Source organism: Mastigoproctus giganteus, chromosome 4 (genome assembly GCF_048544385.1).
Source record: "Mastigoproctus giganteus isolate SK-2022 chromosome 4, ASM4854438v1, whole genome shotgun sequence".
NCBI classification, from domain to species: Eukaryota; Metazoa; Arthropoda; class Arachnida; order Uropygi; family Thelyphonidae; genus Mastigoproctus; species Mastigoproctus giganteus.
The window spans coordinates 237242863-237270052 of NC_143578.1; the positions used below are offsets into that span (position 1 = coordinate 237242863).

A 27190-nucleotide genomic window follows, 5' to 3' on the forward strand; every position below is an offset into this window, starting at 1 on the left:
AATAAAACACTTGGATTTTTCATGTAATGTGTGAATAAAAATAAATAAATAAATAAAATAAACATGTAATAAATTTGTAGATTGACAAAGTGATTATGTTTCTTGGTTCAAATCTAAAATAAAATTTTGAAATAAAATGTGAAACCAACATGCAGAATATGCTAGGGTTGATCTGTAGGGGAAGAAATAATGTCATGTAACAATATTTTTGTTTGTAATATTATATTAAAAGTATTTGTAAAGATATTTTTAGATATTTTATTTTCCTATATAATAACTACTCAAAAAATGCAAAAGCTGGATTTGCTCTTGACAATATTTAACTGGGTTCCCAAGTGCACAACAAACAAGATGCCCTTTCCAAGTTCAAGGTTCCAAGAACAATCCATAGCTGAGAAAAGTATATAGATGCTAGTGGTAGTGATGAGTGAAATCACTAAAATTTAATAGCAATGGCAAATATAAACAAGAACTCTTGGAAGAAGTATAATTTGTCACTACAGATTTGGGATTTATGTTATGGATATATGTCTGAATATCACTATCAACGTTCCTCCGAGAAAAAACATACAGGGGATTGACAAAAGCAAAAAAATGCAGTGCAGATGTATATCATGTAGAAGAGAAAAAGAAGGAAACAAAGGTAAGAGGCACGAATGATAGAACAGGATATAGAGATTATGACATAAATTCATCAATGACTGAAGCAAACAATGACACACACAGACTAATGGAAATAATGATAGTCCAATAAGCATTCAACACATTAAAAGTTTTAAAGAAAATGCACTTCATGGGTTTTTTTGCAGGAAATTGTACCTATAAAAGAAAGAGCAATAAAGAAAAGAAATGGACGCCATGAAGAAAATCACTGAACTTGAATCTATTCAAGAAATTAATTCTCGTTATCTGGATCTTTTTAATACAACAGAGTACCATTTCATTACAAGAACAAATTGTGTATTATTATTGAATTAACAACAGAAAGAATCAATCAAGACACTAATTATGATATAAAATTTATAAATTAAATATTAAAACATATGTGGCAACAAAAGAAAAAAAATTAATAGTAAGGAATTTTTATAAATGTGCATTTGGCAATTTATTTTAAGCAACTTGGTTTTCATTTTTTCAATTTTTGTTTTCTGTGAAGAACACTTGGATCTGGTGTATCTTTGCCATTCTCAAGATCTTTTCCTATTAACCAAAGATAATGGGAAAAGGTGAAGGAAGGTTTCTTCATCACTGTTCTCACCCCCCCCCCAACTCCCTAGAGGGAAAGGGAAAGGAACAGGATTCACTGATTAAAGAGGGTTACTATATCCAGATTTGGTTGTAATTCAATAAATTATAAATACTATTTTTTTTTTACCATCCCAAACTATTAAATAAATATGGTGAGAGGAATACTTTTTATATCATGAACAAGATGTTAAATCTGAACTTTAAAACTAGAAAAATATATTTTGTGTTCGGTTAACTCTTAGATCATGGATCTTAAATAAAGACAATTAAATGTTTTTTTTTTGTTTTTTTTAACTTTATGTTTACTAGTAATTCTCTATTTAAGCAATTAAGAGTATAAGGCTAGCTGACTAGGAGACTCCTCACATCTTTTAAGCTAGGCTTATGAAGGGCAGACTGAGGACCAACTCCAATGTTCATTCCCCATGTTCTTGTGTAACCTATGAGTAGAGACCCAACTGTATAGCTTCTAAATAAAGAAGGATGAGGACAATATGGAACTAAGTCAACCAGACTGGATTTTTTACAGGCTGAAAACCTTTCACTATGTTACGACAAAGCAATCATGACAGTCCAGAGAACTTTTTTTTTTTTTTTGTTTGTTAGTTGTTGGCGCATCAGCTTCTGTGGCCATAATGCACCTCCCAAAGGTTTTTGTATTTTACTGCAATCCAAGCCCAAGGCGGGATTCGAACCCGCGACCTTTGGGTTGCCAGGCAGGCACTTTACCCACCTGGCTAGCCCGGTCAGCCATCCGAAGAACTACTGTTACTGTTGTTTATAAAAGCTTTATAGTGTCAGAGCTGTAATATGCCAAACATAAGGTTATGATGTATAGTTCAAGATAAAATCAAAGTGTGAACAGAATCATTATACTACATAATAAATCTGCATATGACCATTTCATATGACCAGGTGGGTAAAGTGCCAGGCAGGCACTTTACCCACCTGGCTAGCCCGGTCAGCCATCCGAAGAACTACTGTTACTGTTGTTTATAAAAGCTTTATAGTGTCAGAGCTGTAATATGCCAAACATAAGGTTATGATGTATAGTTCAAGATAAAATCAAAGTGTGAACAGAATCATTATACTACATAATAAATCTGCATATGACCATAGTTTTTTTTTTGCATAGCATCAATGGTTTTCTCAGAAATGTATATATACAATTATACTAATCAGATATCAGTTTCCTTAAAAATTTATATTGCAATATCTTTGTCTTTTGTGGTCAGTGTGATCATCATGAACTAAGAACCACATATAGTTGCCCATCCTAGCTTATTCCACCTTTCTTGGTACCTCTTCTTTACCGACAATATGTACCAATGGAATCTCTTCCTGCATCTTTCGCTAACACCACCCAGATTTGGTATATTAAAAAAAAAAAAAAAAAAGCAATGTGTGTACCCCATACACATGAAAGATGTTTTATTTTATGTGAAAACATCTATGGCAGCACTAGAGTAAAACCTTTAAATTTTTGAATGGTTTGATCGAAACTTACTTACTTACGTTACTTAGAAGGTTGAGGTTGATCAAAATCTTGAGAAGCAGATTTTATTAGTCTGCATTTTTTTCATTCTCTATGTTTTTGATCTCATTCCTTTTCAACACGAGAGGCTTCTTCGGCAGCTGTGAAGCTTTTATTCTTGCATAATATTATTACCCACTGCTTACTCTACCGAATCAACATTAGTGACTGAATTGGTGTCATTTAGGAAGTGATGTCATTTCCATGTCTTAGTATGAACTTACTCTACTGAATCAACTACTTACTCTACCGAATCAACATCAGTGACTGAGTTAGCATTGTTAGCACCATTTAGAAAGTGACATCATTTGCATCATTTAAAATCTAACAGCCACCTAATAGGAAGTGATATCAGTTTCATCATTTCTGTAAAAAAAATTGTTACCAATCAATTGTGTCATTTCTGTAAAAAAATTCGATAACAATCAATTGCATCATTTTCATAAGAAAATTTCGTTACCAATTGGTTTTATTCCAGTGCCGCCATAGATGTTTTCACATCAAAAATCCAGGCAAGAGCACAAGCATTGGAGCTTGACTGACATTTTTCATCCCATTTTAACATAATTTTCAATCAACTTGTCAACTAGTTCTTGTAAATTTTACTCTTAATATTACCACTATTACGAGTTCACTAAAAATTCACTAAAAATTAACCACAGCCATACCATGGAGTTTTGTCTATGATATGCAGGAACTGTGCTATCAGGAACAAAGAAGTGATTATCTTCTTGTATAATCTTGAAATGGCCAGATTGGCCCACCTTGAGTACTACATACAGGTCTAGAGGTCTCATTTTAGGGAATATATAAAGCTGTTGGAATGGGTGCAGAGAAGGGCAACGAGATTGGTGGTGAAGGGTATGAAAGAGTAATCTTACCAAGACAGGCTTCAGTTCTGCAAATTACAGTGTCTTGGGACTATACAACTGTGGAGTGGTCTGATTGAGGTTTTTAAAGGCTTTCAATAGATTGAGCAAGCTCAATGCTTGTGGCATTCTTGCTCTTGCTCAGACTACACACAAAGTGACATAAATTCAAATTAAGGAAAGATGGTTGCAGGGAAGATGTGAGGAGGTTTGCCTCAGCCAGCAGGTGGTTGACTGTTGGAACAAACTTCCATCTGGTGTTGTGGAGGCAGAGGCAGTTAGTTTGAATAAATTCAAGGAAGAACTAGAAAAATTATTGTAGGAACTGGACAAGTGATGTGGGATTTTTTTTTTTTTTTTTTTGGCTGATGCTTTATATGTTTGCTTCCTTCCTTGTTCCTTGCACCATATGCGACTAATAATAACTGCCAAGAATTTTTCTCAGCATTGTTCATTTTGTCCTCCAGTTCTTGTGAAGCCAACATCTACTTAATTGTGGGCCAATAAACATGCCACCTTTCACTTTTACACCAAAAAAATTTAGAAACTTAAGACTGTATATGCATGAATGTGTTAGCTTAAGGAATTGATGCTTTAATAGATTGTTTGACCAGTCCCACCTTAATATGGAATGATGGAAGCAAGACCAGGGTATTATTTACTATGTGAAACCAAGGTATTGTTTACTATGTTGTGTGCCAGGCTGCAACTCATTCTGGTAGACCATTCTCTTCTCCTATAGTACTGATCTACTGCCCTGCTCTCCCACAGCCAGAAAAAGCAAGGGAAAGTAGTGAAACCACCTTGCAAACCCAGAAGGAACCCCAGAATCTTGAGGTCCCCACAGCCAATTCACACTGAGGAGGTTGAACAATAATCAGCATATTTTGCATGAAAAAAAAATTGTTTTAGTGCTAAGGTTAATATTATGATTAGTTCAAATAGATTTCCATTAATTTATTGTATGGTGGCAACATGAGTAAAACTTTAAAAAATATAAGTCAACAAAAGGGTTACATCATTATCAATAATACTTACACCAGCAAATCTGGATGTACTTACAGTCACTTAGTTCATTGAAATACATACACACACTTAATCCCTTGTTATCTGACTACCTGCATTATACAGCCTGGCTATGGATCAGTGACACTCTATCAGAGTGATCGATTACTTAAATGATTGGGATTGTACCAAAAAACTGGTCATTTGGGGGAGGAGGTGTTTTGAAAAGTATGGTGTCTGATCTCTATTTTGAAGTAAAATGTATATATAGCTGGAAGGTATCTTAAACATCATGGATCATTAATAATTATAATTACGAAACCCAGTATGAATATGTGGTATTAAAAAAATAACCAAATAAAGACTATAAACATGCCAACATCTAGTTTTAAATAAAATTAAAATTTCAAATAATGACTATAAAAAAGTTAGCAAAAGCTTAAGATGCCGAAGTTCGTGACATTTTAAATAATTTAAGGACAATTATGCATCACAGTCGAAAAAAAAAACAAATACAACTGGAATTCTAATATTTGTAATTTTTTTTTTTCATTAGAAGCTCACACATCATCTTTGTAAGCAAAATTTTCATATATAGTAGAAATTTTCTCTGTAGTTTCTTCATTTCTTGTGCCTTTCTTTAGTTTCTGCCATTCAAGTCTGTATTTAAGATCACCAGGTCCCCAGCTATTGGTAGGTGTGAAAGCAAACCTCAGCTTCTATTAGTAAAAAAAAGAAAATAAGTATATACAGTATGTATATATATTCATATATAGAAATGTAATATTACAGCATTTAAAATGTTAAAATAAAATAACATAAAATATTACATGTTAAATATAGAACGAATCGATTAATGCCATTGTGAGATAGAACATATGAATTAGCAATAATATGAATTAGGAATTAGCCATTCCGTCTTGTACTTTCTCATTTTATTGATATCTTTCACATGCTCTTACTACCATACCAGGATCCCTACCTTTTAGGGTAGGGAAGTTACACCCCCGGTAATATCCGAAGTACGATTGATGATTTACTTTTCTTTCGCTTTTTACTTTTATCTATCCTCTTGCCTTTTTTTCATACCTCACGAACTATTAGAGTAATTCGAGGGGGAGTGAGGTACTATATCTTTACCTATACCGCTTTCCGTTCTCCTTATGTTAGCTAATTTAGCCTTATTCTGCAATCAATTGGTTCTCAGTTGTGCTTATGTTTTTGCGGCTATCGGTCGGGCTAAATGTCCGTTTAGGCATACCCCCCTTAATTGTTGGCTTGCCTAGTACTTATTTGGCTTGCTTTGTACTTATTCTCCTTTTAATGTTATTATCCATCATTATGGACGCATTTTTTTTTTTGGTCTCAGTTATACAGGCAGACGACAACAGAAACTGATAGCTCAACCTAACTAGGGTTGGATATTTTGTGGGGGTTTAGCCCTTGAAAAAGTCCCTTGCAAAATACCTTTTCCCACATAAGGCTTATTATATTATATTAACCTATTATATGTCTTTTTATTAACCTATTATATATGTTGTTTCAATTTTACCGGGAGTACGGTTGGCTGGGGTCTGCCTCGATTTTCAAACTATGGAGGGTTCTTGCACTATAACAACTTATCTAATTATGGTAAATATTCATATATATATATACACACACACACACACACACACATACATATAAATTACAAAAAAAAAACAACATAAAAACTTGCTGTGCTTTTTAAGCATGGGTATATAGTTATGTAGTAAAGCAGTGGCATGCAAACTTGGGGGTTACAACACTACTGTGGATCATCATTTTTTAAAAAATTTCCAACAAGAACAAAAATAACAAAAAGAATTTTAATTTTTTTATGATTATATTAAATAAGCAATTCAGATAAATATCTGCATATATCAATAATAACTTCAGTAAATTGAAGACTACCTTATTATTCTATATATTTGGTGGCCAGACAGACTTCTAACTATGTTGAGTTGGCCACCAGCAGGGCCAGATTTCCCATTAGACACCTTAGGCACAGTGCCTAGGGCCTATGAAATTTTTAGGGCCTATGAAGGAAGGCAAAAATTAAAAAAAAAACCAGCTCACTCTTTTCACTGTGGCTAACGAAAAACAAGCTGAGAAAACATGTGAAATTGACTCTAGGAGCTTCAATTCAATATGCATACGACATCTAGCGACTGTTCTCGAAACTAGAAGAATAGAAGTGATGGTCGCTCCGTCAATTGAGGTGGTTTATCATTTATTATAGTTGGAACTTGAATCATGTTAATTTATATAATTCACAGTCAAAGTGTTAAAATAGAAGAAACATTTCACCCTTTTTTTTTAGCACATTTCGGAATAAAAGTGCCTAGGGGCTACAAACACCAAAAGCAAGCCCTGGCCATAAGTTTTCATCGAAATTTTATCATATTTTGATTAGTTAGCATATTAATTTGTGTTTTACAAATAGATTAAATAGGCTTAGTGGCATTTGTTAGCTTATTTTTTTAAATTTAGCTAGTGATTTTGTAAGTTACAACTCCTACTCCTACCGCTACGTAGCGGCGCTTTTGGTGGGAATATTGTAGCATAACCAGTAGCTCAGAAGAATAGTAAGGTTTAAATTGTAACAAATAAGTATTTTGAAGTCACCTTTTGGGCATATATCTTTTTTTTCTTTTTTTTTTTTTTTTTGATTAGTCAATGTATTAATTTGTGTTTTACAAATAGATTAAATAGGCTTAGTAGCATTAGTTAGCATATTTTTTTAAATTTAGCTAATAACTTTGTAAGTTAAAACTCTTACCACTATCGTATTGGTGTTTTGGCTGGAATATCATAGCATAGAAGAATAGTAGAGTTTTAATTGAAATAAATAAGTATTTTGAAGGTTTTAATCACTTTTTTGGGCATATATGTTTTTTGTATTTAGCTAAGGATATAACTAATTTACCATTATGATTGTTATGGTATAGCATAACTTGATAACGTATATCTTGAATTTGATAGCTAAGGTATAATGTAAATCTATATAGGGGAATACATATTACTGCATTAGCTTAGTATAGTATTGTAATTAATCAATTAAATTTATTAACCTTATTAATTTTCATTGTTAATTAATTAAATCATATTTAAATGGAAATCATTCCCCAGACTAGAGCAGCAAAGCAATGTGCACAAAGTAGTAGGAATGGTGTGGCTCATGGGAGAACTGAAGGGGGTGATTCACCAATGCATCACAGCCTAAAGAAATGTGCAACTTGTGAAATCTTTGCAGACCTTTCTGGGACGGAAAATGATGTTGCCAAGGGGGGGGGGATTTATTTGTTTGTGCTCAATGTAAGCAGTGTGAAGAAGTTAGGCGCCAACTTAGCATTGTTATGGGCCTTTATGAGAGCTTGAAGGACAGTGTACCCTCGAAGGACTTAAATTTTTGGGGGACCCATCAAGCTCTCAGCTACCCACATCAATTCCAGAGCTTGCACTTGATCATCAGGAAACACAGTGACAACCTTCAGGGCAGAATGCGCTGGCTCCACAGGAGCTAGTTATTGTCAGTGACTCTATTGTCAGTGAGACAAGAAATATATTGTGCAAAAAGGATAGGTAGAATAGGATCAATGTATGTCTGCCAGGTACAAAAGTTGATGACATTGTAGAGCAGATCTCATCTTTTAATGGCACAAAGGGTGATATTTTTGTACACATTGGCACTAATGACATTAAGAGCAGGAGATCTGCTGACTTACTTAACAAGTAGTCAATGCTGAAAAAAAGTTGCGAGTTAGGATTAAATTTGAAAGTGTCTGCAATTCTGCCCAGACATGATAGGAGGGAGTATGTAATGAGAACCTTGTCAATCATTTCAGCCCTGGAGAGATTGTGCAAGGCCCATGGGGTAGAATTTTTCTCAGCCTGGTCTGTGCTTGTTAACAGGATAGACTGTTTCTACAAGGATGGGATACACTTAAATAGAAAGGGTGCAAGATATTTGCTGATGCTATCGAGGCAGTGTTAGGTGGGTCGGAAAACTGCTAGCTTGGGGGGGGGGATTCACAGAATAATAGATTAACAGTAGTCACAGGCAGAGGTGAAAGTGATTCTTGCACTGCTTCTATTGGAATGAGCAGCTGCCTGCCTGCAAAGCGAGCAACTAGGGATTTCAGGGGCTGCTGGGAGTCATAATATCATGGAATTAGAAAATACATAGGTTGTGTTAGGGTAACAGAGTAAGAATAGGTGTATGTACACTTGCATGTAGACCAATGCTGGGAGTATAGTAAATAAATTTGATGAATTTGAAGTGCTGGTCAAGACATCAAAAGCAGATATTATTGGGATATCAGAGATGTGGTGCCACACAGATATAAGCAGTGCAGAATTGAAATTTGGGGAGTACAATGTGTACAGAAAGGATAGACAGGACAGGAAGTGAGGAGTGGTTATGTTGTTAGATAAGAAACACATTAAATCTAAGGAGGTGCATCCAATTGATGGTGGTGGACAATGCAATGTTGAGTCTGTTTGGTGTGACATAAGCACTGGGAAAGGAAAAATTAGAGTAGGTGTGTGTTATAGGCATAATGAATCTGATGAGTATAATGAGCAATTGTGCAGAGAAATAGAGTGGGCCAGAAAATCAGAATGTCTTATAATGGGGGATTTTAACTTTACACATATTGACTGGAACTTGTGGATTTATTGGATGACTGTTTTCTACAGGAACATGTTTGACAGGCAACCAGAGGGAGTAATACTCTTGATCTGATTATCAGCAGTGATTCTTCATGTGGAAGAATCTGCAGATAAGGGAACCACAAGGTGGCAGTGATCACAGTATACTGATGTGGGATTTACTTAAAGATGTAACTACCATCAGGGGTAACGGGAAGGGTTTTTGCTTTCGTAAAGGTGACTACAGTGGTCTCAGAGAGAGATTTTAAATTCTATACAGTGGGATCAATTGATGATGATGTTACCAACAGTGAATTCTAAATAGGAAGCTTTCAGGAACTTAATTCTGGAGGCTACTAGGCTTTTCATTCCAACTAAGAAATACTGTTCAAGGTTTAGGCCTAAATGGAAATCAGATTAATTAATGCGATTCGTGGCAGAGAAGAAAAATGCATGGGATGTATAAAAATTATCAGGTGACATGGAAGCCTATGGCAGATATAAGCTAGTCTGTAATCAAGTCACAAAGAAAGTTAGACAGGCAAAGGCAGATAACGAGAAATCTTTGGCAAAGGATGCAAAGAAAAACAGCAGAGTTCTTTACTTATGTAAACTTGCGAAGGAAAGTGATGAATCAGATTGGTCCACTTAACATAGTTGGTTTGACTATTGATGATCGTGCTGGGGTAGCTGATGAGGAATTTTGCATATGAGGAGTTATTGAAGGAGGGAAATATCACAAGTTTATCAAACTCTAACACCGAGCTAAGTGTTTCTGTAATAACTGAGAGCAAAGTCAAGGAGAATTGTTGAAGTTAAACATAAGGCCTGGGGTGAATGGGATCTATCCAGTTATATTAAAGGAGGCAGCAAAGGAAGTAAGCAAACCCTTAGCCATAATTATGGAAGCTTCCTTGGACCCGAGGGAGGTCCCTATGGACTGGAGGTGTGCAAATGTGTCCCCAATTCACAAAGGGGGATCAAAGGGTGACATGGGTAATTACAGACCTGTTAATCTAACTTCTGTTCCAGGGAAAATAATGGAGTGACTGGTTAAGGAAATGATGCAGGATCATCTAGACAACACTGCAGTTTTAATTCAGACACAGCATGGGTTTGTTAGGGGAAAGTCTTGTTTTTTTTTTTTTGTTAGTTGTTGGCACATTGGTTTCTGTGGCCATAATGCACCTTCCAAAGTTTTTGCATTTTACTCTGATTCAAACCCAAGGCAGGATTCGAACTCACTACCCTTACGTCGGCTTTAGAAATTGATGCTTATGCTCTAGTTGTTATTTTAAGGTAATGTTTGCATTATAAACTGAAAGAAGGCTTTTTCTATAGCGAGGTGGACGCTATCTAACTTCCTGTGCAACTTTTGTCTATTTCATCAGGTATTTCCTTTACATATTATCTCATTAGGCTTAGCATTCTGCTAAGCCTAATGAGATAATATGTAAAGGAAATACCTGTTTATCATAGAGACTTGTTTCAACCATCATTTTGCTACTTTTAGGAGAATACTAACGGCGACCCGATTATCTGGAAACCCCTGTTTTCCGTTTTTCGAAAATCATGTCCACTGCAGACTATAATATCATCGATGAATGCCAGGACTTTACTGAAACTATCCAAAGTTTGTCTCACTAGTTTGTCTCATTAGGCTTAGCATTCTGCTGACCGTATGCTAACACGTTATGTCACGGGTTGTTACATCGTAAACACAGAGATTAGGCTTAGCGTGTTCGCTACTTGCTACTGCTTAAACTCTGATAGCAAATGCTCATTACAATCAGTTATTGAATCCGCTGATGTTAGTGAATCACTACGTGACCAGAAGGCTACAGCCCAATGCACGGTTCCTGTTTATCATAGAGACTTGTTTCAACCATCATTTTGCTACTTTTAGGAGAATACTAACGGCGACCCGATTATCTGGAAACCCCTGTTTTCCGTTTTTCGAAAATCATGTCCACTGCAGACTATAATATCATCGATGAATGCCAGGACTTTACTGAAACTATCCAAACTCTAGGCATACGGTGTGATACCGAGGCCTCCAGGCCTACTCCAGCCTCCAAGAAGCGCAATAAAAAATCATTTCCGAAATCAGAAATGGAAACCAGATCCCAAAGTGAACGAAAGGAACTCCAAGACCGATCTTCCCAGCAAGGAGAAAATGATGATGAAGAGACACCACTGGATCCCACTCTGCCTGAGGGTCCCGTTTTAGAGCAGGTTCTCTACCTGAGAACTTTAATGAAGACAACCAACAGCAGAGTCAGTACAGCTCTGTGTGCAGACATAGTTTCCCTATGGATGAAGTTGGAAACCATTTTACTTACAACACACCTCGAACGCGAGAAAGCAGTGGCTAAACTCGAGGCATATCTTGACGGTAGGGATAATCAAATGCAACAGCGCGCCCCTACCTATGCAGACGCGCTGAAGATTCCCAGAAATGCTGAACAAACAACTGAAACAAGTAACTGAACCAAAAGGAAAACTCTTCTACAAAAACCACATCTGGTAATTGTTAGACCTACTTCCACAGAAGATCATCACACAAGTGAAGAAGTAAAAAATATAGTGGTCGCAAATTTAGCAGAATACCTGAAAATGGCAAAAATTAAATCTGTGCGTAAGACACGTAATATTGGTGTCATCATTGAAACTGACACGAAAGAAGAAGCTAACAAAATCATTAGTAACCCCAAAATACAAACACTTGGCCTACAGGCTGCACCCCCGAAAAGAAAGGGGCCCAGCATAATAATTTATGATACCGAAAAGGACCTAACCCCAGCAACACTCCAGGATGAACTATACAGAAGAAACCTCCAGCAGGACTACCCCGATGTTGAACCAAATGATCTCATTTTCCCGAAATTCCAAAAAAATGCCAGAGTGGGAAATTCTACCAGCTGGGTAGTGGAGCTTTCCCCCGCAGCCTGGAGAACAATAAGTCAACAAAATAGTGTGTTCATAAATTGGGGCAGTCACCGCTTCAAGGAGCATGTGGCTGTCCCCAAATGCTACAAGTGTTGTCGTTTTGGACACACGACACACACGTGCACCCAAGCTCAACCCACATGTGGACACTGTGCTGAGAGAGGCCACAACTTTAACTCGTGCACTAAAAAAGAAGACCCACCCACTTGCGCAAACAGCAAATCAATGAAAATGCAGGCAGATCATTCCATCTGGGACAATAAATGCCCTGTCTACACAAAAGCTAAGAGCACAGAAGAAACCTGGAACTGAAACACACACACGTGGGTCTAAACAGTAAAATATCACAAATCTAATAGCAAGAATGAAAAATGAAAAAAGAATGTCACCCATGGAAGTGTTTTATGGCTAGTGTTCACAATCAGATCACAAACACTACTAATTGACTCGATACTGAAGGGTGGCCAGAGCGAGGATCATCTTTGATGAACAAACAGCCCTCTTTTAAACTGTATGAACCACTGAAAAGTCTTCAAATGACATAGCATATTCTCTGGAAGCGTTTTTAGTATTTTGTGGGTGCCTGTTGCACTTTCCCTAATTTTAAATAAAATTTGATGTTCAGTAAACCATTCATTTTAAAATGTGATAAAATACATAGAACATCATTTGTTCCATATGTGTTAATTCAGACTCAGTGCAACAAACAAGTGATTCATGCATTACTATGTCTAGATCATGACTCATTTAAATATAGTAACGATATCTAAATGTACATGCTGTCACAGTCCTCCAATAATACAGAATTTAGTGCTATTAATGTTTTGGAGAATTCTGGGTTTAATTCTCATCAATGACTGGAGGAATTTCAAATGTCCTCTTCAATCAAGTCTGTAGTTAGCAATCTCAAGCATAAGAAGTGGTGTTCTTCAGCCCACACAACATGCAAATTGTTAATACATAAACTGGCCTGTGAATACACACTCGTACAGACAAAAATCACAATAGCACAATACAGTCTAAGTTACTGATGCACCTAAAACTTAACAGCAATGTGTTGAGACGTCACTACTCGCTACAATTCCACAATTCCAAGATACAAAGGCAGTCTCTGACCTCATAAAATAAATTAAAAACAGAATTAAGGATCAAAATATCCAGGAAAAGGGCTTATAGCATGATTATACATTTTCTGATTATACTGAATGTAATAACAGGCTGCATGTAATAAATAATTGGCTAGATCTGATGGGAACTAATATGATTTTGCTGTATGTGACTAAAATTTTTATTATAAAATTACATGTAGCTTATTCTGTTCTGCATATGTTTACAGCAAAAGTTTATATAGTTTCAAAACTTTTTAACAGAACTGAATGAATAATTGTGATCACGGCTGAATATTTCTTTTTAAAAAAAAAATCAAGAAAAGCAGGAAGTGAAGAGCTAAGTTAAGGTGGTTAAAATGAGAACAGATCTAATACACAAAACAGTTAGAAAACTGATATTTATAAATTTTAATAAATAAATAAATAAGTGGCCTACTGAAACCAGTTATTTTGTTTTATACACAGAATGTATATACTTTCTCATGGCATTTTAGTCCTCAGGACAAAAATGCCATAAGAAAGTACATTAAAAAAATAAAAGTGAAAATTAAACATGTATACAGATTATCAATTTCAAAATTTCCAAAATAAGGAAACAGAACATACCAGCCACATTCCACACTTAGGTGATTTGTAGATAGTGTAAAACATCCAAATTGGTATCTGCATTATTGCAATTATGGCTAAAATCCAACCAATAGCAGTACCCCACCAAGGAATACCTGGTCTTTCTGAGCTGTGACGGCCCAGCTCTACATTTCCATATATGAAAATAATCTAGCAAAAATAAATGAAGAAAAATATAACTGTTTTTTTATATTATTAATATTCTATAAGTTATTCTTATTAAGATTAGATTACAGCAGAATCAAATATTGAGCAAGATTAATATCATATATATATATATATATATATATCAGCATTTCTAATCTTTTAATTTATCATGTTCGTAACTCAATTTCAAGAAGGCTATAAATGTGAAAATAAAATAAAGACATATTCATTGTATCAATATAATTAACCACTTGCCTGACTTCCCAAATATAAAGTTCAGGCAGATGTACAAGTCTTCAAACTCACTTGCCCATATCTAGTATGTGAAAATGTGCACTACATGTTTTTGCGTTTTTTGTTTTATCAGTGATAAAGGAGGAAACATTATAAGGTATTAATTTGTTTTTAATAAATAATACAAATTTCTTAATATGGAGTATATTCTCATTAACAAATTTTGATCTGTATTGATATTTTATAAACAAATAAAGTTTTGTACTGCATTATTATTATATTTGCATTTATTGAAAGAAAAAATTTAGACCATATTTTGTCAGACCACATCTTGAATATTGCATACACATTTGGTAAGATGCGTCTTTTGGAAAGGGCACAAAGAAGAATGACAAGATTGATTAATGGTGCAAAAGAGTATTCTTATCAAGAGAGACTTGCATTCTCAGCATTTGGAAAGGCATCTGCAGGGCTGACCAAACTGAAGTGTTTAAGGCTTTAAAAGAGATGAGTAAATCAAATGCTAAGAACATCTTTCAACTTTCTCACATTGCACACATATAAGGGGACATAGATCTAAATAGGGGAGATAACTGTAGAATGGATGGATATCTGAAAGTGTTCCTTTAATCAAAAGTGATTGATTGTTGGAATAAACTCCCATTTACTCTTTAATGGGTTGAAAGTTTATTTAAATACAAGGAAGTACTATGTATAAGTATAGTGCAAAAGCATCAATAATACATAGCCAAATCTGAATTAACAGAATGTTAGCAAAACGGCATCGTTTTAAGTTATATCTCATATTGTGAATACCTTCACAACGAGTTGTCATGGTATTGCACTACTTCAAATAAGTAATGCTTCACCTGAGGAAAAGACTAATGTTACTTATTCTCAGATGGATACCACCACCACCCAGACGGCACCGTTTCAGGGCTATTTGGCCCTTCTTCGGTGGGTGGGTAGGTATCCAAGTGATGCAATGATGGCAAAACAGTTATGAAGTATAACTCCACAATATGAGAGATAACTGATGGTGTATGATGTGTTTAGACTATAAAGCATTTAGGGCTGAAGCCTCAAGAAGGGCTAAATAGCCCTGAAATGGTGTCGTCTGGGTGGTGGTATCCATCTGAGAATAAGTAACATTAGTCTTCTTCTCAGGTGAAGCGTTACTTATTCGAAGTAGTGCAATATCATGGCAACTCGTTGTGAAGGTATTCACAATATGAGATATAACTTAAAACGATGCCATTTTGCTAACATTCTGTTAATTCAGATTTGGCTATGTATTATTGATGCTTTTGCACTATACTTATACATAGTCTAGACTTTTCCATAGCTTGAGGCTTCAGCCCTAAATGCTTTATAATACAAGGAAGTATTGGAGAAATACTTCTGAAGAAGTAGATAAATGAAATAATGGGATGACACTGATTACACTCAGTGTTTTTTTTTTTTTTAATTTTTGCCAAAGAAAATAAAAAAATAAATAAATTAAAAAAAAAAATGCCAATACTAATAAATCCTCCCTAAAAATAGGGAGGATTTATTGGTATTGGCATTTATATTTAAATTTATTAGTATTTATAACAGAGAAATAATAAATTTATCTTTATTAGTATTTCTAAGAGGGAAATATAGTTCTAAAAATTTACCAAAAAAAAATTATTATTCTTAAGAGCAAAAACTGTTCATTTTCAATTAATGCTAGGATATTATATGTTATTTGGAATAACCCCCTCTGTCAATGGAGTGCTATCCTAGAATATAAAAAACTTTTACCACTGAAGAATTCTTTCAGCATTAAAGATATGTAATTAAAAAATATATTGTTTGGTGTTTCTATGCTTTTTTTTTTTTTTTTCATGAGAGCTTACCTATAAGCTTTTGAGAATGTGGTAATTTACACTGATTCATATGGATAGTTGCTTATTTATTCAAAGGAAACAAATTTAATACAAAGGAATTATGACCCAAAGACACCCTACTTTTCATTAAGTAGTCTAAATTATACACTGACAAATGAAACACATTAAAAAATTGTCAGTTCAAAACATTTACCTTACTCTTCTAATCAGGTAAAGGATAAAAGATCTTTACTGCAGTCATTTTTAACTACAAAATTATGGAAGCATCATTCTTTACTTACAAGTAATGAAATTGGAGCAGTAAACACCCATGTAGCTTTCCAAAAGATTCCCACTGGGACATCTAACATAAAAGCCACATCCTGGCAGAAATTTTTCCAACCTGAAACGATATGCATATATATATTTTTTTTTTTTTGGTTAAAAAAATTAAACAAGTTATGCATTCATATATTTCTATAATAAACAATGATATATAAGTATTAAAATTCATGTTTCGGTTGAGATAAAAAAAATTGTGTGCTTTATTACTGTATAATTAGGCTGCAGTCAGGATAACACCTTAACACTTGTCTTCTCATTGAAAGTGAGCACTGGCATTTCATTTTTCCCTAAAAAATGTTTACTAATGTGAAATAAAGTTTGTTTTTGGAAGCCACAAATGCATAACTTTTAAATTGTCATGGGTCTTTATTTTATATAGCATATGATTTTTTTTTTATTTTATGCACTATATTGAATAAATTGAGCAAAAAGACTTTATTAGCAAGCAATTCAGGAATAAATCTGTAATGCATTCATTTCTGTATCTATTACTGGTATGCTATTAGAACACATTATTAAAGATGTGTTTACTGAATGGCTGCATCTTAGGCCACAGTGTAAACAAATATCAAACCTGTTTAACTAACTGGCAAAGTCTTGCGTTTGACCACCCTCTCCAAGAAAGTGAGGAATGAGCAAGAAGTTGAATTACGCACCCAATTTCTTGTATATTCATAAAGAATTTCTATGTTGTCCTAGAGAGATCACAATACAGTGACAATTAATGCTGAAAAACTTAAAATCGGTATTACTGTAATCTTTGTTTCAACTCTTGATAATTAGGATGATGATGATGATAATAATAATAATAATGATTTATTTAATCTATTATGATTAATAAACACTTGAGATTAAATAACGGTTATTGATCTCAATTACTGACAACATTGGGATGATGATGATAATAATCATCATCATCATCATGAGGATAATAAAAAGGGAGTTTTTACCTTTTTATTATCATATATGAAGTTTTTACCATATATGAAAAATGGTAAAAACTCTCTTTTTCAATAAGGTTTTACCAATGTTCATATATTAAAACTCTAAACAATTAAGCTCTTATTTAAATGTAGTCTTCTGACAAGCCAAAGAGAAATGTTTTCTTCCAAAAAAATATGAAATACTTGCTGCTGCTGTCTAATTCAGATTAAAATTAAGGACACTAATAAATTAAAAAATTTGTTCCATTGTACTTCATAAACAAGAAGGGGAGGAAAAAAATTTGCAATAATAAAACATACTTTTGTCTTCCTGTAAAAGGACTGAAACAAAGGATTTCCCATTTCTTTGTCTCCAGGCATTAAACAGAATAACTCCGGAACAAAATTAATACATACATGCTAACTTTCAGAAAGTGAAAATCAGAAGACTTTTTTTACAAGATCCAGCACTGTCTGAACGGCATTCCTGAACTTTTCTTGCAAATTAATGAAAACTAATTAATACATTTCATATAGTATAGTGGGTAACTTGCAATTGGTAAAACACTGAAAAAGAATGCTTTAAATGAAAAAATAAACACATTTTATCACATACTAAAATGAGGATTTTTTATTCCCATATAAATAACTGAGTTCTTGTATAGAACATCATATAGTAGTAGTAACGGAGACATATGATACAAGAAAGCAAGAGTATGAGCTTATGTAGTGTCAGCCAAAAAAAAAAAAATCACCAATTTCACACATCCGTTCACTCTAAAAGTTTGTCCAGTTCCTCCTTGAATTTATTCAAGCTATCAACTTCCACGACAGATGGAAGTTTGTTCCAGCAATTAACAACCTGCTGGCTAAAGGCAAATTTCTGCACATCTATTCTACAACTGTATTTCCTCAATTTGAATTGATGCCCCCTCAGGTTTGCAATCTGAGCAAGCAGAAGAATCCCATCAGAATTCTGCATGCTCAACCCATATGCTGCTATGCAACAAAAGTGAACTTCCAGAGTCACCTAACGTCTGCTTTTAACCATATATCATTAAATGTGTACATCCATAATAATAATAATTTAAAAAAAAATATATATATATATATATAAAATGTCAAAATTCTTTTTTTTTACTCCACTTCAACCACAAGTGGTAGAGGAGTCCACAATGTCATTGTAACTGTATTATTGGAACTGAAATAAGAGCACAGTTAACAATAGTCCATACATTTTCAGAGTATGGGCATGATATAACAAAGTGTATACTAGTAATTCTCATATGTAATCCTCAGGACCACAGCTAGCCTTATACTGCACATTTGAAAAATAACACAAACTTGACCAAATTTTGGAAGAAAACGTGTGGCTAAATCAGGAGAGTTGGCAGTCATGCTATTGAATAGTCATGTCATGTGAACAGTCATGTTAATAGAGATTGATTAAAAGGCCAAACAATCCCCCAGACAAGCCTAGATCTTATTGGCTAATTGCACTGCCGGCCAATTTGGGGAAATTGTTGGAATGCCTAGTTGCCCTAAGATTGAACTCCTTTTTTCCTTGAAAAAGATCTTCTTGCGCCAACCAGTATGGTTTTTCTCCAAGCCAATCTTGTGAGGACGCCCTTAGAGATTTTATTTGCCATGTTGTAAACTCTGTTCAAATACACATTGGCTATATTCATAGACTTCAAGAGTGCCTTTGATTCCCTCTGGTGGAATAGCGCCCTCAAACATCTACGTTCTGCAGAATGCTCTTGACAGTTATATCTTCTTGTCAAGAGCTGCTTTACAAACTGAGTTGTTACAGTCAGATCCAAGCATAACCAGATTCTACATCAAATTTCTAGAGGGTGTCCTTAGGGATCCACCTTAGGACCGTTATTCTGGAACATGGTGTTACAAGACTGGTTGTTGTTTGTATGTTATTTGGTTTTTAGGAGCATTAGAAACTAAGGCCATATTGCTCCGGGGATATGCGGTAGTCATTCCCTGACCTTTCCGCATCCTCCATATTTGGTGGTGATGGGTTCGAACCCCGGTCTAATCAAGAAGCATTTGCTATGCACTGCTACTCCATCCCACCTGGCTACAGAGGCACCCTTACAGGACTGGATAAAGAGAACATTTGAAAATACCAAGATAATGGCTTATGCCAATGATCGAACAGTACTTCTTAGTGGTAACTCAAGATTTGCCTTGGAAGCATGAGCTTGAATAGTCCTAGCTGAAGACCTACAGAATTAAAGATAAGTCCTTCCAAGACCAAGATCATGGTTCTTGGGGGAAAACTTAACATCTGGCGTCAATCTACGTGTAAAATTGGCAATGCTCAAATCCATATAGTCACGGAAACTAAATTGCTGGGAGTTATTATTGACCATAAATTGAATTTTGGGGTACATTTTTCAAGCCTTGGTGCAAAATTTAAATGCTTTGCCAATGCTGTAGTTAGAGTTTCTCAAAAGTAGTGGGCCTCTCCAGATGATCCTTGAGGCTCTACTATGCTTAAGCATTAGTAGAGGCATATGATGCAAGAAAGCAAGCTTATTCAGCATCAGCCAAAAAAAAAAAAAAAAAAACCACTCCCATTTCACCCCTCCATTCAATCAAAATACCTGTCCAGCTGAGCATTAAATTTATTTAGGCTATCAACTTCCACAACAAGGGATTGAAGTCTGTTCCACCAACCAACTACCCACTGGCTAAAGGTAAATTTCTGCACATCTATCCTATATCTGTCTTTCCTCAATTTGAATTTATGCCCTCTCAGGTGATTATTCTGAGCAAGAGGAGGAATACCATTGGCATTGAGCATGCTCAAACCATTCAAGGCTTTATACACCTCTATCAGATCATCTCGCTGGTGCCTAGTCTCCAGACACTGTAATTTGCAAAACTTAAACCTTTCTTTGTAAGAGCAACCCTTTGTTCCATTCACTAACCTTGTTGCCCTTCTCTGAACTCGTTCCAGCAGATCTACATCCTGCTTGAAATGAGGCCTCCAGACCTGTATACAGTACTCAAGGTGTGGCCTGACCAAAGCCTTATACAAGGGAATAATCACCTCCCTATCCCTGCTAGAAAAATTCCTGTATATCATTGACAAAACACCATGAGCTACTCTTGCAGCCCATCTGCACTGCTCAGAGAACTTCATATCTGTCTGCACAATTACCCCCAAGCCCTTTTCATTCTCTACCACTGTCAGTGTAGTACCACAGAGTTGATACGTTGCTCTGGAGTTACTGTTTCCCATATGTAGTACTTTACATTTGTCAATATTAAACTTCATTTGCCACCTCTCAGCCCATCTGCTCAACCTTTCCAGATCCTGTTGCAGCAGCATAGCATCAGAAGTGTCCTTAACAACCCTGACAATCTTTGTATCGTCTGCAAACTTGGACATTAAGATTGATATACCATCATCAATATCTTTTATAAATACAAAAAACAACAATGGACCCAACACTGAACCCTGAGGAACTCCACTAATAATATTAGTGCACGATGAGCAGAGTCTATTGATTACCACTCTCTGTCTTCTCCCACTCAACCATCCTTTTATTCATAGCAGCAATTTGCCTCCAATGCCACACTGCTCCAATTTGTGCAGCATCTTCCATGTGCCAGTATCAAAAGCCTTTCTAAGATCCAAGTATATAATATCAAAGTTATTCCCTGCATCCAGTTCTTTTGTGGCTGCATCATAGTATCCAATCAAATTTGTCAGGCAAGACTTTCCCTTAACAAAACCATGCTGTGTCCAAGCTATAACTGAAGTCTTGTCTAGATGATCCTGCAGTGCTTCTTTAACCAGTTCCTCCATTAATTTTCCTGGAACAGAAGTTAAACTCACAGGTCTATAATTAATTGTGTCAGCCTTTGATCCTCCTTTGTGAATTGGGGTCACATTTGCACATCTCCAGTCTATGGATACCTCCCCTGAGTCCAAGGAAGCTCTCATAATTATGGCTAAGGGTTTGTTTACTTCCTTTGCTGCCTCCTTTAATATAACTGGATAGATCCCATCCACCCCGGGTGCCTTTTTTATGTTTATCCTCAACAAATTCTCCTCCACTTTCCTCTCGGTTATTACAAAATCATCTAGCTCACTGCCAGAGTTTACTTCACCTCTGGCATTCCCCTTCCTGAATAGCTCCTCATGTGTGATTGTAGATGCAAAATACTCTTTAGTTTGTTAGCCACCTGAGCAGGATCCTCAACTGTTGAACCATCAATATCCAGTGGGCCAATCTGATTCATTCCTTTCCTTCTAGAGTTTACAGAGGTAAAGAACTCTTTTCTGTTTTTCTTTGCATCCTTTACCAAGGATTTCTCATAATCTGCCTTTGCCTGCCTAATCTCCTTTGTGACTTGGTTACAGACCAGCTTATATCTATCATAGGCTTCCAAGTCAGCTGTGTTTGTGCCTGTGGCAGCCTATGCTACAGGCGCATGGTTCCATAAGGTCAAAATTGTAAAGTTCCAAGCTAAATTGATGACACTTCAGAGAATACTATTACTAAGTGTTACTCTAGATGATACTGCAGTAGCACACTGCCATTACTGTTATTAACAATCCTGCCAACCTTTGTATCATCTGCAAACTTTGACACTAAGCCTGATATACCTTCATCAATATCATTGATAAATATACAAAACAACAATGGACCCAACACCGAACCCTGTGGGACTCCACTAATAACATTAGTCCACGAAGAGCAGCAACCATTGATTACCACCCTCTGTCTTCTCCCACTCAACCATCCTTTTATCCATTGTAGCAATTTACCCTTAATACCATTCTGCTCCAATTTGTACTGTAGTCTTCTATGTGAAACAGTGTCAAAAGCTTTAATGAAATCCAAGTACAGTAATACCCCGAAGTTACGCGATAGGTGGGTCCGACGAAAATCGCGTAAGTCAGGGTACAACTTTGCATATAAATACATATAAATTTTGCTTAATTGGGACCAAGGACTAACAAAAACACTAGTTTAGAAGAAAAATATTAATAAAATTGCAGTTCTTTATACATATTAATACAAAATATGTATTAAAAAAACAAATGACTTACGTTAAAAAGTTATTTCGATGTCGATGGCTTCATAAAATCTAACAAATTCGTCTGACGACACAGCGCGTTCCTTTTTTTCACGCAGAATTTCTTCGTAGCAAGCTAATAATTTTTTTATTCCTTGCTTTGTAGCTATAACGCATTCTTCGTTGGAGTCTATGTTTTCTAAAATTTTTAAGCCCTTTACAATTGAGATCTTTTCAATTTTCAACCTGTCAAGTTAAGTTTGGAATTGTCATGTGCTTTTCGCCGTTGCTTCATTTAGGCCTGTAGCACGTGCAATATCACATGGTCTTTCATTTCGCTCAAAGCGTTTCACAATTTCATATTTTTTCTCTATCGACAGAGGCGGACTGGCCATAAGCCTTACGGGGGAAACCCCGGTGGGCCAGTGTGATTTTGGCCATAAACCATAGTGTGAGGCCACTATAAATTTTCCCGGGTAAGAATTTTTGATCCAGTCCGCCTCTGTTTATCGATAATTGCTTTTCTTTTTCTCTCTGAATCTGCAGTGTCTTCACCAGGACGCTTCCTTTTCACACCTTTTAATTTTACTAATTTTTAGGGAATAAAGCACAATTACAAAACGAGGAGCACGCTTGATACGCATAAACAAAGCTGCGCGCATGTAGCAACTGAATAAACAACACCATAAAGGCAGAGATACACTATTAACACCTCACATTTCTAGGGGTTACTACCATAAAACAATAAAAATCCAGTTGCGTTTCTGCTAGTGAAATCTGTTATAAACTGGTAGTAAACTCGATCTAATTGCATTTGCGATTATACCGATAGCTGGAATTGTGTTGGTTTTTACGTTATTATGGTGAAATGTGTTTCCCCTTCACTGATATAAAAAACATAAAAGCAGCAAAGTTGAATTTTGTTCATCTTTCGCTCTCAATCTCCGCCGTCGCACCGGATATCGATAACATATGAAAAACGACCTTGAAGATAGTGGGCGGCAGCGTTGCCAAACGAAAAAATCAAGAACCGCGTAACTCCGAGTTCGCGTAAGTCGGGGTAGCGTAAGTCGGGGTATTACTGTATATGATATCAAAATTATTTTTTGCATCCAGTTCCTTTGTAACATCATGATAACCAATCAAATTTGTCAGACAAGACTTTCCCTTAACATCATGCTGTGTCTGAATTATTGCTGCAGTCTTGTCTAGATGATCCTGGAATGCATCTTTAACCATTGACTCCATTATTTTACCCGTTTTACAGAAGTTAAACTAACTGGTCTGTAATTACTTTTCGATCCCCCTTTGTGAATTGGGGATACATTTGCACATATCCAGTCCGTGGTTACCTCCCCTGAGTCCAAGGATGCTCTCATAATTATGGCTAAGGATTTGCTTAGTTGCTTTGCCACCTCCTTTAATATAACTGGATAGATCTCATCCACCCCAGGTGCCTTTCATATGTTTAACTTCAACAATTTCTCCTCCACTTTTCTGTCAGTTATTACAAAATCATTAAGCACCCTGCTACAATTTGATAAACTTCTGGCATTTTCAAACCTAAATAACTCCTCATGTGTGAATGTAGATGCAAAATACTCATTCACAGTTTGTTTGCTATCTGAGCAGGATCATCAACAGTTGAACCATCGATATCAAGTGGACCAATCAGATTCATCCCCTTCCTTTTAGAGTTTATATAAGTAAAGAAATCCTTGCTGTGTTTCTTAGTGATACTGTTCTTCACAGAGATACGAGGCAGAGATGAATTGAAGTTCAAGGAGCCAGCCACCCTTTACAAAAACACGTCTACAGTCATGTTAACAGTGTCATAACCTATCAAAATGCATGAGGGGAAATCCTCAGAGCAAAAAAAAATTCTTTTACATAAAAAAAAAAATTTCTCATCCTACTGTATCCTCAACTACCTATTGTTTGCGGTTTTGTTTTTACATCAAGGCAACTAAGGCATCAGTGCATCCTGTCTGTAAATTGGAAATGTATTCCTATACCAGTTTGCCTGCTGGATAAAAAATCTGAGACCAACAATTCAGCCATGGATAAAAAAAAAAAAAAAAAAAAAAGCCAACCAATGTTCCTTCCAAAGCTCTAAGCCATTTCCATATGGAAGAACAGTGATCATAATTACTGTACTGTCAGCATATAGAGTCATGATTGAAATATTCTTGGAATAATGACAAAACCTATAGTAGTTAAGTTTTTTCAAAAACTTTACTATAACTATGAACACAACAATTTATTCATTGTTTTAATTTATTCATTAACAATTTAATAATTCATTCAGAAATATTCACATGCAATAGCATTATAAACTTCTGAAGGATATCATCTTTTAAGGGCACAAAAGGTGATATAGTTGTACACGTTGGCACTAATGATATTAAGAGTAGGAGACTGGCGGAATTACTTAGCAAGTACAGGTCACTGTTGAAAAAAAGCCGTGAATTAGGGTTGAATTTGAAAGTGTCTGCAATTCTGCCCAGACACGATAGGAGGGAGTATATGATGAGAGCCTTTTCGATCAATTCGGCCCTGGAGGGATTGTGCAAGGCTCAAGGGGTAGAATTTTTTTCAGCCTGGACTGTACTTGTTAACAGGAGAGATTGCTTCTACAGGGATGGGATACACTTAAATAGAAATGGTGCAAGAATTTTTGCTGATGCTGTCGAGGCAGAGTTAGGTGGGTCGGAAAACTGCTAGTTGGGGGAGATACAAGGACTAATAGATTAACAGTAGCCACTGGCAGAGGTGGAAGTGATTCTTGCACTGCTTCTATTGAAATGAGCAGAAGCCTGAAAAACAAGATGCAGGATATTTCAGAGACTGCTGGGAGTCATTGCGATACAAGTAAACACATGGGTTGTGTTAAGGTAGCCAAGAATAGAAACAGGTGCATGTATACCTGCGTGTACACCAATGCTAGGAGTTTGGTAAATAAATTTGATGAATTTGAGGTATTGCTCATAACATCAAAGGCAGACATTGTTGGGATATCAGAGACGTGGTGTCACACAGATATAAGGAATGCGGAACTGGAATTTGGGGAATACAATGTGTATAGAAAGGATAGACAGGACAGGAGGGGAGGAGGGGTCATGCTATTAGTTAAGAAACACGTAAAGTCCAAGGAAGTGAAGCCAGTCGACATCGATAGACAGGGCAGTGTCGAGTCAGTTTGGTGTGACATAAGCATAGGGAAATCAAAATTGAGAGTAGGAGTGTGCTATAGGCCTAATGACTCTGATGAGTATAATAAGATATTGTACAGGGAAATAGAGTGGGCCAGCAAATCTGAGAGTCTTATAATGGGGGATTTTAATTTCCCAGATATTGACTGGAATTTGTGGTTGGTCACTCGCACACTAGCAAGGCTTTTGTGGATTTATTGGATGATTGTTTTCTACAGGAACATGTTTGACAGGCAACCAGACGGAGTAATACTCTTGATCTGATTATCAGCAGTGATCCTTCATGTGTTAAGAATCTGCAGATAAATGAACCACTAGGTGGCAGTGATCACAGTGTGTTGAAGTGGGATTTACTCAAGGAGATAACTACCATCAGAGGTAAAGGGAAGGGTTTTTGTTTTCGTAAAGGCGACTATGATGGTCTGAGACAGTATTTAAATTCTATACAGTGGGACAAACTGATGATGTTACCAACAGCAAACTCAAAATGGGAAGCATTCAAGGAACTAATCTTGGAGGCTACAAGGCTTTACATACCAACTAAGAAATACTGTTCAAGGTTTAGGCCTAAATGGTTGTCAGATGAACTAATGAGACATGTGACAGAGAAGAAAAATGCATGGGATACATACAAATTAATGGGTGACATGGAAGCCTATGATAGATATAAGTTGGTCTGTAACCAAGTCACAAAGGAGATTAGGCAGGCAAAGGCAGACTACGAAAAATCCTTGGGAAAGGATGCAAAGAAAAACAGAAAAGAGTTCTTTACTGTTTAAACTCAAGAAGGAAAGGGATGAATCAGATTGGTCCACTGGATATTGATGGTCCTGCTCAGGTGGCTAACAATCTAAACGAGTATTTTGCATCTACATTCACGCATGAAGAGTTATTCAGGAAGGAGAATGATGTAGGTAAAGTAAACATTGGCAGTGAGATGGATGATTTTGTAATAACTGAGAGGAAAGTGGAGGAGAAATTGTGGAGGATAAACATAAAAAAGGCACCCGGGGTGGATGGGATCTATCCAGTTATATTAAAGGAGGCAGCAAAGGAAGTAAGCAAATCCTTAGCCATAATTATGAGAGCTTCCTTGGACTCAGGGAAGGTACCCATGGACTGGAGATGTGCAAATGTGACCCCAATTCACAAGGGAGGATCAAAGGCTGACACAAGTAATTATAGACCTGTGAGTTTAACTTCTGTTCCAGGTAAATTAATGGAGGCACTGGTTAAAGAAGCACTGCAGGATCATCTAGACAAGAATTCAGTTATAGCTCAGACGCAGCATGGTTTTGTTAAGGGCAGGTCTTGCCTGACCAATTGGATGTAGTCACAAAAGAACTGGATGCAGGGAATAACTTTGATATTATATATTTGGATCTTAGAAAGGCTTTTGATACTGTTGCACATGG

The 27190-nt window shown here is 36.0% G+C and overlaps 1 protein-coding gene across 1 annotated transcript in view; it reads right to left on the reverse strand.

Moving 5' to 3' along the window:
- LOC150087520 (uncharacterized) overlaps positions 1–27190 on the reverse strand; it is a 217197-nt gene that overhangs the window by 119795 nt on the left and 70212 nt on the right. Inside the window, exons 14-16 of the mRNA XM_090372513.1 lie at positions 16549–16649; positions 13992–14162; positions 5221–5375 (exon numbers count right to left, since the gene is read on the reverse strand). Coding sequence (XP_090228639.1) covers positions 5221–5375; positions 13992–14162; positions 16549–16649 — 427 coding nt within the window. The remainder of the gene's footprint in view (positions 1–5220; positions 5376–13991; positions 14163–16548; positions 16650–27190) is intronic.